This window comes from Puma concolor, chromosome E2, assembly GCF_028749965.1.
Source record: "Puma concolor isolate L17-30 chromosome E2, mPumCon1.1.hap2, whole genome shotgun sequence".
Taxonomy (NCBI): domain Eukaryota; kingdom Metazoa; phylum Chordata; class Mammalia; order Carnivora; family Felidae; genus Puma; species Puma concolor.
In genome coordinates, this window is record NC_141681.1 from 20,049,516 (window position 1) to 20,063,354 (window position 13,839).

The 13,839-nt window shown below is 48.7% G+C and overlaps 1 protein-coding gene across 4 annotated transcripts; it reads right to left on the reverse strand.

Moving 5' to 3' along the window:
• Positions 1 to 1,699: 1,699 nt before the first annotated feature.
• Positions 1,700 to 6,720, reverse strand: PDP2 (pyruvate dehydrogenase phosphatase catalytic subunit 2). 4 transcript variants are annotated; one of them, XM_086689244.1, is made up of 3 exons: positions 6,655 to 6,720; positions 5,531 to 5,700; positions 1,700 to 3,408 (listed from the first exon to the last, which is right to left on the reverse strand). In XM_086689244.1, the coding sequence occupies exon 3, from the start codon at positions 3,352 to 3,354 to the stop codon at positions 1,762 to 1,764; it is 1,593 nt and encodes a 530-aa protein (XP_086545370.1). In that variant the 5' UTR covers positions 3,355 to 3,408; positions 5,531 to 5,700; positions 6,655 to 6,720; the 3' UTR covers positions 1,700 to 1,761. The 4 variants fall into 4 exon arrangements, with proteins under 4 accessions (XP_086545370.1, XP_086545371.1, XP_025776665.1 ...); XM_086689245.1 differs by lacking the exons at positions 5,531 to 5,700; positions 6,655 to 6,720 and adding an exon at positions 5,393 to 5,524; XM_025920880.2 differs by lacking the exons at positions 5,531 to 5,700; positions 6,655 to 6,720 and adding an exon at positions 5,246 to 5,377.
• Between the last annotated feature and the right edge of the window lie 7,119 nt (positions 6,721 to 13,839).

Sequence of the window (13,839 nt, forward strand, 5' to 3'; positions counted from 1 at the left end):
CAAACTTTCTTTTTTCTTTCAGTGGATGGTACAAGGTGGAAGAGGAGGAGAGGGGTCAACTAACGTAGTGCAGGAAGACAGAACTGTCAGCTTTGTGGGATTATATTTGTGTTTCCATTTAGGGACACATTTCCTGTTGTGTAAATGCCGCAGCATTTCACGAGAACACGACATTCTTTCCCCCAAAAAGGATCCACATGGTTTAATTTGAAATAAACACAAAGACTGTGCTGCCCACAGAAGCCATTACAGGTTGCAGTTTTATTTTTGCCCCAACTCCTATACTAAATATGGTCTGGCTCCTGAGGAGAAGCCATGGCGGTTTATCCCACAGTCTTAGGGCAAGCATCCCGTCTGACAAATCTCACTCCTTCTTCCCCACTGCCTCTCAGGACATAGACAGGCAGCCCTGGTCAGTGACTTCTCAAGCTGCTCATGTTTTCACCTGTCCAGATTTGGGCTGAATCTTAGGTCCATAATCCACTGCATAAGCCAGTCCTGCCTGCACATCTGTCACAACTACCATATTACACGATCGCATTTTCTCCTCCCCTATAACCATTTGAAGAGGGAGCCTTCTTTCCGGACAATATTGCGTGCATATAGTCAGTAGCAGTAGAGTGAGGGAGTTTGGCAGAGCAGGGGTAGGAATATTAGGTGGAATGAACAGAAGAACGTTTGAGAGGTATAATCAGAAAGGCTAAGTGCTATAAATAGCCCCACAGAGGCTAAGCCCTGGAGCATATTTTATTAATGCTGGGAAGGCGAGGAGTTAAGGCTTAGATAGAAGTTACCTCCTAGTGTGGCTCAAGGTTCAAGGGGTGGGACACAGTGGAAGGTATCACAAGTGGCACGAGTCAATTCATCAGCTGGTCCAGAGGCCTCGCCCCTCTCACTCTCGGCTGAAAACCAAGACAAATCATTCCAAGCATGCTTACAGCAGGCCTGTTTGCAAGTTTGAGGACTGTTTTAACATAAACAAAAACACACCAGGATGCAGCATCACAAAATGTTTTCACAAGTATAATCACACAAAAAAGTTAGAATATTGCATAGAAAAGAGTATTCTCTGTAAACCTAGGTCTTAGTAATTTAAAAATAAGTCCGCGATTGTAAATTGAGGAAAACTACCAAGTTTGCAGATTCTGCACAACATCAGGAAATCCTGAAGTTCTTCAGAGTCTTAGGACGATGATTACATTTACCCTTGGAAGGCTCAGGCTGATGATGGCTTAACAACAACAGCGTCTTTATAAAAGGACTTTGGCTATGGGCCCAAGCCAATTCTATGGTCTCAATGCTCTGCCCTCTCTATGCAGAAGCGGTGACCAAAACACACTGTGGCATGAAATCACTGCTACCGTTTTTAAACCGAGCCTGGCTTTTCCTCCTGTCAGTCTATTATTAAGGCCAGCAACCTCGGCCTGCCTTTTTAACAGTAAGGTCTGAATAGCCAGTTTAAGAGTAAGTGAAAATGTCTTAGAAAAGCATTTTTTTTTTTTTAATTTTTTTTCAACGTTTTTTATTTATTTTTGGGACAGAGAGAGACAGAGCATGAACGGGGGAGGGGCAGAGAGAGAGGGAGACACAGAATCGGAAACAGGCTCCAGGCTCTGAGCCATCAGCCCAGAGCCCGACGCGGGGCTCGAACTCACGGACCGCGAGATCGTGACCTGGCTGAAGTCGGACGCTTAACCGACTGCGCCACCCAGGCGCCCCTTAGAAAAGCATTTAAGTTAACCTTGGCAATACGGGACACTCTTAACCCCCTTTGTAATATGCGTCAATTGAGTCTGAGTTAAAATACACCACGGTGACAGTGATGTCATCCCTGTACATCCTCGCCAAGTCCTCTGGCAAAGTCAGCATCGCTGTTAGCCGCTCCGGTTCCATCTCCCCATATTCATTGCTCCCTATGGCATGTCTGATCAGACGCGTGGCTGCATTTTGGTCGGCCGCGCGCAGCACCTGGGCTCTCCTGTGCTGCAGCAGGCTCTGCATGAGTCCTAGGTTGGCGGGTCTCTGGGCCAGGTCCGGCTTGTGCCGACTTGCTTCTGCCAGGTGCTCCACCACCAGCCTCACCACATCCTCATTGTCCAGCACGTCCCACAGGCCATCTGAGGCCAACACAAGGAACTTATCCTGGGGCCTCAGCCGGTGGTAGGTGACCTCAGGCTCAGCAGTCAGGTAGGGTGGAGTGTGGTAGTGTGGGGGGGTGAACTGGTAAATGTTGAGGGCCTCAGTGTCAAAGCCCCTCTCCAGGACACTGCGCTGCAGCTCTTTACTCCACTTCAGCTGGACATCCCCGAAGGCCCTGCAGGGCATGAGCACGCCCAGCAGCCTGTTGTCCACAATGACTGTCCTGTCCTCTGATTCAGGGTGCTCCCTCTTTAGCCGTGACAGCTCAGCTTGGTTCCAGGCATTGTGGTCGCGTGTGAGGGGCAGACAAGACCACATGCCATTGTCCTCCTGGACCCCAAGGATGGCCCGACAGTCACCAGCGTTTGCCACATGCAAGTGAACTCCATCAACATGGGCCATGCAAGCTGTAGCCCCAGAGAAGGCCACCTGGAGTGAAAGGTTCCTCGTCATCTCATCTTCCAGGGGGGCCTGGACTTCCAGCGAGATGTCAGAATCCAGTCTCTGGAAGGAATACATTAATGCTTCCTTAATGTTGAGTCCCATTTCCATGTGCAGGTCAAGCAGTTCCTGCCAGTAGACACGGAGGTGATCAAGGTGCACTGACGTGACATCCTTGTAGATACTGTCCCCTGGGTGCTTGAGCCATTGCAGGATGGGCATCAGGGGCTTCATGCTCTCCATGGCTCCCTCCATCCGCTCCAGGGTCTGCTGGGACATCAGCGACACCGCCACATAGTAGAAGAGCCTCTCACTCACTGCTTGAGCACATGCATGGCCACCATGTCCATCGAAGATGCCAAACATCAGCCCGCTGGTCTGCAGGCAGGAAGCCACACCTCGCCGGTCCTCCACTGGGGAATTGGCAGCCAGTTGGTTGCTCTCAAACCGTAACACTGAATTTGGGGCTCCACTGACGAGGTCGAGGATCTTGTGAGCCGACTCACCGGCTCGCAGCACTTCATTCACCTGCTCAGGGCTGAGTTGCAAGTGGAAGTCGTCTTCCTCTGTTGATGTGTGTCTGTAGGCTTTCTGCAAGGCAAAGCCATTGCACGGGGCACTGCTCTTCAGGGTGCCTGGTCCCTGGGAAAAGAGTCTCCATCTTGATTTATTTCTATTTGAGGCACACCTTGAATACAAACGTCTGCCCCCTTGTAACGTGGCAATGCTGTTCCTTGCAGAATTTAAGATCCAGAAGGGCAAAGTACTTGACATTATGCAGCAATACCGGCAAATGTGTTCCTTCCGCAAAAGGGGCTTTCTTTAAACCTGAAAATTAAAGAGTTGAAGAAAATTCAAATTTAATTTCTTAAAAACAGACTTCTGAAAACATTTATTTTGCTACTATTCTGAACAAAAGTGTTTTAAGATAAACCTTAAAAGAGTTGGGTGGTTCTGTGGGTTAAGTGACCGGCTTCGGCTTAGGTCGTGATCTTATGGTTCCTGACCCCGAATTCCTGATTTCGGGTTCTCTGCTGTCAATGAGGAGCCTGCTTTGGATCCTTCATCCCCCCGCTCTCTTTCTGCCCCTCCCCTGCTTGTGCTCTCTCTCTCTTTGAGCTCTCTCTCTCAAAAACAAAAAAATTTTTTTTTAAATAGCCAAACAGTTAACTAAATTCAAAACACTTAAGCAAGTCTCCCTACCTCCCATTACAATGCATAAATAACATTTCAGAAAATGAGAAAAACGGGATTTTTATATGCTCTCCATTCATACAGAGCCACTGAAGGCTTCCCCACAGAACTCACTCATTGCTCACAGCCGACCCAGGGGCCCCTTTATATTTTCCTTCCCAAATCTTTCCCTTGCCAGAGCCCAGTGTCTAGCTCCCATGTTCGCTTTCCCCAACAGACTGTAAGTGTTTATTTAAATATCTATCTGCTTCTCCACTAGTCTATACGCTCCATGAATTCAGGAACCCTTACTCACCGGTGGCTCTCCAGCCCCATACAACATGCAACAGGTCCTCAAATACTGGCTAGACGCAGCATTTCCAAAGGCCCAATAGCACACCAGGTGTGACACCAGCTGTCTAACATCAGACACACTGCTTCACTTGCCTGAGCTCCAGCGGTCTGTCAGGGGGATGGGAATACCCGTCTTATAAGGTTTTGTGAGGATTCAATGAAATATGACCCTTCTGCTCCAAAAAGGTAGTTATACTTTTATCATTAAGTGACTCCTCTGGTCACTCTGTATACATTTTTATACAACTGAAACCACAACTTACAATCTGTTTTTTTTTTCTTTTAAGCATTTTATTCATGATAAAGACATTTCAGGGATGTGTACTACCCTATTTTGGCATAAACAATCTCAATTTCCTTAACTGTTCTCTATTGTTGTAGATTTAGAAGTCGTTTCTACTGGCTATGGATAAAACACCAAATTGCACTGCCTTATGCACCAACCTTTTCCCTACTTAGGTTTTAATCTACTTATTTCCCAAAGGAGGAATCAGTAGGTCAGAGGGTGTAGACTCATAATGCCAAACTGATCTCCAAAATGTTCACATCTGCCTCCACAAGGACATGAAGGGAACAGTTTCCTACCACCTTCAACAGACGCTGAGGATACCTCCTCTTAGACAAAAAGCAAAGCAAAACAAACAAACAAACAAACAAACAAACCTGCTCTATTTTCTATTTTCCCGGGTGACCTAAGAGGAGCGCTTCCCACGTGTTTTAGGATTTCGTTCAGGAGACCTGCCCTCTGCCAGTTTGTCTGTTGGGGCACTAGGAACTCTCAGAACTGAGGACCGTGCTCCTCCCCGCCAGCCCACCCCGCTGAACTTGGGGCAGGAGCGGTAGGTCAACGCCCACAGAGGCCGCCTGGCACCTCCCACCCTCCAGGGCCCTGCAGAGAAATCAGGGAGCAGTGCCGGACACAAGTTGGTCCGCCGCAGCCGGGACCCAAACAATTTCGCGTCCCTGAAGAAAACACAGGTCCCAAGTTCAAGTCTCTGCCCCACAGCCTCATAGATAAGAGTACGGTCTCGGGAGTCTATCAAGCCCGATAGCGCCCATACCCCGGCGCGGCCACATCCCTGAGCTCCAGCTTCCCAGCCTGTAAAATAGGGAAATTCAGTCGAGGCGCCGAACTCACAGGGGTGCTCCAAGGGCTAACGCAGCTAGTGCGTGTGCCGGGGTCCGAAGCCAAGGGTCCTTGGCGAGTCCGAGAGCCCACGTGGCGCGTGCGCGCGGTGGGGTGACCGTGACTGCGGGCCCGCCCCCTCGCCTCATTTCACCTCACCTCCGCTTTCCACCTCATCATCTGAACCGATTCTGACGGCCGCAGAGAGCTGGGCTCCGGGGACGCCCGGCGGGGCTGGAGGGGTCCCCATCCTGCGATCGCTCCCTTCCCTACCTCGGACCCTCGCTCCCCACTCACCAGCTTGCGCCACTGCCACCGGGTCCGTCCCGTCAGTTCCACGCCTGCGCACAGTGCTGCGGCTGCCGCCACTCCCGCCTCACCTCCTTGAAGCGTCCCCTTGTGCAGATCCAGATGGAGAAGGAAGCATCCTCTCTCCAGCTCTTATTGGTTCACCTGCGGAGGCGGGCCTTTGACGGACAGAAGAATTACCCAATGGCTGAGGAGGGCGACGGGGCAGGCAGGGCGGGAGGAGCTAAATCCAGTTCCTCCCCACCCATCCGCACCCTTCTGGGCTCCGACCGTGGGTGAGCAGAGTTCCCGGCTACGCGACCAGGCAATCAGGGACCGAGCTACCCCGCCACGTGATGGCCCACACTCTGCACACCCCAAACCCAGCATCCTCTCCAATTCTTTACTGTTGGTAATGCCGCACGGTTTCCTCTCCTTTGCTTTGCCCACCAAATCCAAACCTCTCTCCCAAGCGTCACAGCCTTGTGTTCAACCACTTGGACGCCTCCCTTTGGAGGCCCTATGTACGCCTCGAACACATCTCGCTCAGAACTCACCTTCCTACCAAACTCGCCCTTCCCCTCCTACCCTAACCCAATAATGGCCCCACCATCTTCCCAGATAGCCTAAACCAGAATCCTGGGAGTCTTAACTGCTCCCTCTTTCCAGCCCCTCTCCTGTTATGTAATCCTGCTAATCTTATCTCCCGAGTATCTCTGCAATCCACACATTTGCCTCCAGCTACCCTATTCCAATCCTCTCATCTGGTCTCCCTACGTTCACTTTACGACCCAGCTGCTCTTCCTGTACGGAACAGGCAGTGACCCTTCTAAAACTCGAACTCCTGCTCTAAAGTTTTCATTGGTTCCCAGGGGCCGTTGGGCCTTCAAAAGACATTTATACTGATCTGACCACTGACAGTTACTAGAAATGGTTACCGGTTGGTAGGTTGAGAAAGACTGAGAACCAAGACACCAGATAACCCCTCAGTCCCTCGTATTGTGGGATTCCAGTTATCCCCTGCTTCCTTACTATCGCAAGGCAAGTACAGTCCTCCCCTGGAGGCAGAGACCAGAAATGCCACTTGGAGCCTTGAGAATGTAGTCTTCTGGAAGCGAGACACACTGGTTTACCTGGAGAGCCTGGCCAGCCCACCTGGACCCGAGGACATGCCTGCCATAATACCGCTCCTGTCAGACTTGCATCTGATTTGACGTTTATACTGCCACTCACCCTTGGCCCTTTCAGGAAGTTTTCTGGTAAGTCAGAATTTGCAATATCTCTCTTCCTGGATATTGAGAAGGCTGTTTCAGATTGAAAGTAAAGATAACTCTAAGGCATTCTAAATAAATGGGCGTAAGTTTTATTTTTAGGTTTTGTATAGATAGTTCATTTGGGGTGACAAAGGGTCATCCTTAAGGACAGAGTCAGCACAGTTTAATCACTTCATCTGCAGGCATTTATGGGTGCCTGAGGTGACTACTGGAGGCACACAGATGGCTGCCCCCACCACACTTTCCTGAGAGAAATTACATCACTCTGCTAAGTCTGAAACCACAGAGTTTTTTTTAAGTTACCACACACAACAATTCCAAAGTAAAAATGTATCTTTGAAGATTTTGTGTGCACTGGAGCTTTCGTTTAGAGGCTGTAGCTAGCTCAGTCACCAACATATGATGGCTAGCCCAAGAACCCCAGCCAGTCTCCCAGTGCTTCTTGTCTCAAGGTCTTAAAAGAAGAAAAATGAAGGAAAAGGTCTGATCTCTCCTTAAGAAAGGAAAAGCAGCAGCTCAGCTGTCATTTTCTGAGGAAATTTAAAAAGATTCAGCCTCAGTCAAAACCAAGCAAATAAGAATTAAAACAAGGTACTGGTTTTTGTCAAGCAACCTGACAATCATTAAAACAGATTAGTACTTCATGTTGGTGAGTAGGCATTGCCTTCTGGGCAGGTAGGAGTATAAATTGAGGCTACCCAATGGACAGATTTTTGATCCGCTAATTCTACTTCTTTTTTTTTAATGTGTTTTATTTATTTTTGAGAGAGAGCATTAGCGGGGGAGGAACAGAGAGAGAGGGAGACATAGAATCTGAAGCAAGCTCAGGGTCTGAGCTGTCAGCACAGAGCCCTACTCGGCGTTCAAACCCATAGACCTTGAGATCATGACCTGAGCTGAAGTTAGACAGCTTAACTGATACAACCACCCAGGTGCTCCAATTCTACTTATTTTAATTTACCCTAAATAGACAGTCAAAGGTAAACATTAGAAATTTTCTTTTTCTTTTCTTTTGAGAGAGAAAGAGGGCACAAATGAGTGAGGGGCAGAGAGAGAGAAAGAAATTTTCTACAGTAAACATACACATATATTACTCCATCTGGCATTTCTTGTTTAATCAAGAAGAAGAAAGAGGAGGAGGAGGGAGAGAAGCAGCAGCAGCAGCAGCAGCAGCAAAACTATATTTTAAAAAACAACCACAGGCCTAACCGGAGTAGGGAGTTAGATCCCTTGGATGATTCTGGCAAAATTCCCTGATTTTATAGCCATACAAATAGGGGCTTCCATGGAATGTTAGGAAAGCTGGATCTGAGATTATCTTGTGTCAGGAGGAGAGAGTAGCAGATAGCTTTTTGTCCAACTGTCAAAACTATACATCTAGGCCTGATATCTGTAAGAGTTTGTAAAAACCCCAGATATCTTTCTTTGTGGCCGAGCAGACATGCTTCCCCTTGGAGCAGTTCTGTGACCTTAGTGCTCCCCAGTGCAACTGAATAAACCCAGAAAAGCCTTCCTGCTGATCTGAGCACATCTGTGGCCTCCGACAGTCGTCTCACAGACCAGTGTCATCCTAAATCAAGTAATTCAACTTCACCACCTCTGGCCAAACAGGTGACTTTTCCTGGCACTGTCTCCTCCCACATAGACCACGCACATGGACACACGTGTGTGTACGCACCGCCCCCCCCCCCCCCCCCCCGCCTCCCCAGGGCCCGTTTTCCTTCAGAGAGAATGGTAACGGTAACCATTCCCTGCAGAGCAGCAACCTCAAGGACATATTTCACAAGTCTTGAGGATGATAGTGACAAAGGCTTGGGAATTTTTTTTTAATGTTGTATTTATTTTTAAGAGACAGAGTGTGAGCAGGGAAGGGGCAGAGAGAGAGCGAGACACAGAATCGGAAGCAGGCTCCAGGCTCTGAGCTGTCAGCACAGAACCTGACTCGGGGCTCGAACTCATGAACTACAAGATCATGACCTGAGCTTAACCGACTGAACCACCCAGGCGCCCCATGGGAATTTTTAAAAAACACAAATCTTGTCTCAGCCCTCCTCTCAAACCTGCTCTGAAGCAACAGAGCTTGCGGGCAATTAGGAAGCCTGAAAGTGGTTGTGTTAAGCTCCTAGCTCATAGAGCCAAAGCTAAAGATTTCCCTTCACTAGAGGAGGATGGGCAGACCCTTTGGGGGAAATACAACCTGTGTTTCTGTCTCTTTAACGCTTCTCCAAACGCAGATCAATGTCTTTCACCTGTTTGACAGATCAGCTGCACCCAAGGCTCTGATGATGTAGGCCAGAGGTCTTCCCCTGTGACCCCAAAATAATCATTCCCTTTTCCACCATCATCCCACAGCTGTCTCTACTCAGACTTAACCACTGGCAGGCCCAGAATTTTCCATCGTCCTCAAGTCCCAAGCCTAAGACCCAGTTCTGGCACTTATTTGCTGTGTGATCCTGGCCCAGTCACTTACTTCCTCTCTCTGAGCCTCTGTAGAGCTCCTTGCTTGGAAGGGGCAATTTTGTGGGCCTTGCACTTGTCACTAGCACTCCAAGTTGCCTATGACTCATATTCTTTCTTGAAAGTAAATTGGGAATGGAGCAGAAGAGCAGCTCGAGGGGTCTGGTGTGGGTAAGAGGAGGCAAGAGGAAGTTGGAAGACAGCCCTGGAGCCCCTGGAGGCGCATGGTTTTCCTGCTTTCTCTTGAAGCTGCAGGGTATGGAATAGGTTCAGTCAGCAAGCAGTGGTCCTGTGGCGTGGCTTGTGCTACCCTATGACGTTGTCCAAGAAACTGAGGGTGCCCAGCCGCTGCTGTGTGCCATCCCTGCGGAGGCCCCACCCCCGGTACCTGGAGCACCCTTTTCAGGCCCAGGGGCAACTCCTTGAGCGACCAGAGAACACAGTGAGCTAGGTTCAGGGGTGGGGGGTGCAGTGTCACCTGAGCAATTGTCCCCAGCATCCAACAAGATGCCAAATGTGGGGTTGGAAAGGCCAGGAAGGAGCTCTTAGGACAGAACAGAACATCAAATGTAAAACCAGATTACAACAGAGAGTTTGGTTTTGATAATAACGATATTTCATGTATGCATTTCTTCTCCTCTTTTTTCCTTTGTGCATGCCTCTTTGCGTGCAAAGAAAAATCTAGCAGGACACATGCCGACAGTTAACAATGCTTATCTCTGGGTCATGAAACTTTCACATTCTTTCCTTTTCCATGTATTTCTTTATATGCTTTTTTTCTTTTTTAACATGCAGCATGTATTTAATAATCAGGAAAACCCCCAATAATGTCTGTCCCACACACTTACACCTAAGAGTGGGAGAGAAGAAGGCAGAGTGGGCTGTTCTGGGGCAAGGGAGGCAGCTAGGGAGAGGCGTGGGGACCAGAGGGCTATTTTATATCTGGAAATCAGGGAAGGTTCCTCTGATAAGATAGGCTTTGGAGAGAGATCTGAAGGAAGTTAGAGAGTGAGCCTGGCCTATCTGGGAAAGAGCATTCCATGGAGAGAGAACGGTAAGGACAAAGGTCTTCACCTTGTGAACCAAGGGAAGGGCTTGAATTTTATGGCCAGGGCTGCCTGCCCCGTCTCCAACCCTTGGGCCAGAGCTGGAAAGAACTTGAGATCATCTCACCCATGCCTTCTGAAAGTGTGCTCCATGGAGCACCATCCCAGAAAATGTTTTGAGAGAAAAGAACCATGTCTCTACTACCCACCCCTGGAAGAGATTCACAATGAACAACTTAGTTAAGGCCCTGAGAAATGGTGCAGTAAAAGGAATTCATCCAACTTTATTGCAGCAATTCCAAACATTTCCCCATGAACCTCCTTTTTGCTCTAAAATCCCATCTAACAGAACCCATGTACTTCATGAGATGCCCATATATCCGAAGCACAAAATAAAGTCCAGAAACCTGAACTGACTTCACCAGGTTCCTGGGGGTCCCACTTTAAGCTTGTGGCTAAGAAGAGTCTGGGTCCTACTCTCTGGACTCACACCCAAGCCACTCTTCTAGAAACTTTCCACATTTAATAGCCTGAGGGGCCAATTTGAGCTTCTCTGAAGCCAGAGGAAGAGTTCTCCTGAGGGAAGACAGTTACCCTCTCAGCATACTGTATTTTTGTTTAGCCATCTTTTTATTTTAATTTTTTAAATTTTTCTAATTTACTTATTTGTTTTTGAGAGAGAGAGAGAGAGAGAGAGAGCGTGCACACAAGTGGGGGAGGGGCAGAGAGAGAGAAAGAGAGGGAGACACAAAATCCAAAGCAGGCTCCAGGCTCTGAGCTGTCAGCGCAGAATCTGACTTGGAGCTTGAAATCCTGAACTGTGAGATCATGACCTGAGCCGAAGTCAGATGCTTAACAAACTGAGCCATCCAGGCCCCTCTTGAGCATTTTTTTACACCTGCTTTTCCAAAAGACAAGAGCCTCCTCTAGCACAAAGCACCCCATGTAATGTGGTGGTTTCAGAGGCTGGACTGCGGGTCAGGCAGACATGAGAACCCCAGTGCTGTCATTAACCAGATGCATGACTTGGGCAACGGACCTAGTCAAATTTAGAGCCTCTGTATCTCCATCTGCTGAATGGGGGCAGCCATTCCCATGTATGTTGTGGGGGCATATCCCTCCTCCTAGCTGTATAGTGACTACAGAATGGGGGCAGAAAGGAGTATGTGAGGGTGCTGAAGCAGAGCTGTCCTCCTTTCTTGGCTCTGAAGCTATTTCTGTCTGAAGAACTAGGACCTGTCAATGTAATCAGGGCACCCCCATCCCCAGGCTATGCTGGAGACTGGGTCAAATTTAATTCAGCCTTTTATTTTCACACTTACCGTCGATTCCCAGGGCAAAGCCCCTGCTGTTCCCCCCCTCCCCGGAATGCCCTCCCCATCCTCCATACCTTTGGCAAACAGTGGGGCCATTACCTCAGGCCTCCACATGCCCTTTCCCCAAGAGCCCAGTGGTGCTCAGTGGCACTGACAAGTTGTGTGCTTCACCCAACACTGGAGACCCTGGACAGCAGAAGAAGCAAGAGCTTAGGGTGTCAAGCAAAGCAGGAGCACAAACAGCAGCAAAAATATTTTAAATATTTTGACAAGTGGTAACCGGCTGGGCAAGGGTTCTTTCCTAGCATGGCTAGGCTGGGCTCTTGCTAGTGAATACGAAGATGGACCAGAGACCAAGCTACAGGCTCACACGTGGCCACAAGGGGGCGTAAATACACTGCAGGAAGCGCCTGAGCATCTCCCTGCCTAGAGCTGGTGGAAAGAGTGTGTGTGTGTGTGTGTGTGTGTGTGTGTGCGCACACTTGTATGCATCATTCCACAATGCTTATTGTGATACTGTCATTAGTGGGGAGACCGACTAATGCCTTTCAAGGGGCCCGGAGAGTGGTGGCATAGGCTTGGCTCCAAGGTAGGCCAATCCGGCCCCAGCTCCAACTATGTGACTTGGAGCAAGTATCTCAATCTGATCCTCAGTATCTCATCGGCAAAATGGGAATAAGAATGGTACCCACTTCGGGGCGCCTGGGTGGCGCAGTCGGTTAAGCGTCCGACTTCAGCCAGGTCACGATCTCGCGGTCCGTGAGTTCCAGCCCCGTGTCAGGCTCTGGGCTGATGGCTCGGAGCCTGGAGCCTGTTTCCGATTCTGTGTCTCCCTCTCTCTCTGCCCCTCCCCCATTCATGCTCTGTCTCTCTCTGTCCCAAAAATAAATAAAAAAAAAACGTTGAAAAAAAATTAAAAAAAAAAAAAAAAAAAAAAGAATGGTACCCACTTCCAAAGGTCTTGGGTCAATTCAGGAAATGAGTTAATTAAGTGAGTCAATTCATGAAAAAAAAAAACAAAACAATTCACGGATTGTGTTCACTGGTGGGTCATGCCACAGGCACATGGAGCAGGTTCTCAGGGAGTCCAAAGGAAGGTGCCTTAAAATAATCGGTTAGTTCATATTTTATTAAAATAAAAGTGTGATGAGAGAAATCAGAATTATGTTTACCTTCCTTATAGTTACCTATCAGTTTAGTATCATCTTGTACTGTTCTTATATTTAATTACATATGTGAAGGCCCCATAATCCTTTCAGTGTGTGGCTTAGATGGGTTTTCAGCTCATGGAGGCCCCCATCGGGGCTGCAGCTGATGGGGTCCCCTATGTCTGTTAGGAGGTGCAGTTCCTGAGGGGGCTCAGAGTAGTTGAGCAGGTATCCATGCAGGGCCCAGGAAAGTGTAGGTCCTGTGGCCTCCTCCGAAGGAAGACTCAATGATAGGTAGCAAAGTCCACAGAGGATCTGCAACCCTCCATCTTTAGGACCGACCTACTCCCTCAGGAGCTGCCTACGGAGAGGATCTACCTTATAGTCCCCCGTTAGTTCTGTCACCTGGGCCCTTACTTCCTTCAGGCTCTGCCCAACCCTCGACCCTGTGCCCTACTCAGGTGCCCCTCCCTGTGGTTCTTTGACCTCCAGATGGCCTCCTCTTTTGTCCCCTAGACTTGTGGTACACCCCAGAGAGCATGTAGGGCATCTAGGGGCCAGTTTTCACATGGTTGGGGAGAACCCTGGCATTTGGGGTTGTCAGGGGTGCTAGAAGTCCTACAGGACAGTTTTGCATAACAAAAGATTATCTGAGACCTGCCCTACCTTCGAACATCTCACCTGGATATTCAAACAGATGAAGAATCTGTTTATCTTCATCTGAGCCTGCAACATTGTTCCTTTTTTAACATTCTTTTTTTAGGGGCACCTGAATAGCTCAGTCGGCTAAGTGTCCGACTTTGGCTCAGGTCATGATCTCACAGTTCCTGGGTTCGAGCCCTGTGTCAGGCTTTGTGCTGACAACTCAGAGCCTAGAGACTGCTTTGCGTTCTATGTCTCCTTTGTCCTCTGCCCCTCCCCCACCCACACCCTGTCTCTCTCTCACACACTCTCTCTCAAAAATAAACATTAAAAAATATTTTTTAATTCTTTTTTAAAACTGAAGTATAGTTGATTTACAATGTTTCATTTGTGCAACATGGTGAACAAATCTATACATTCCGTTATGCTCACCAC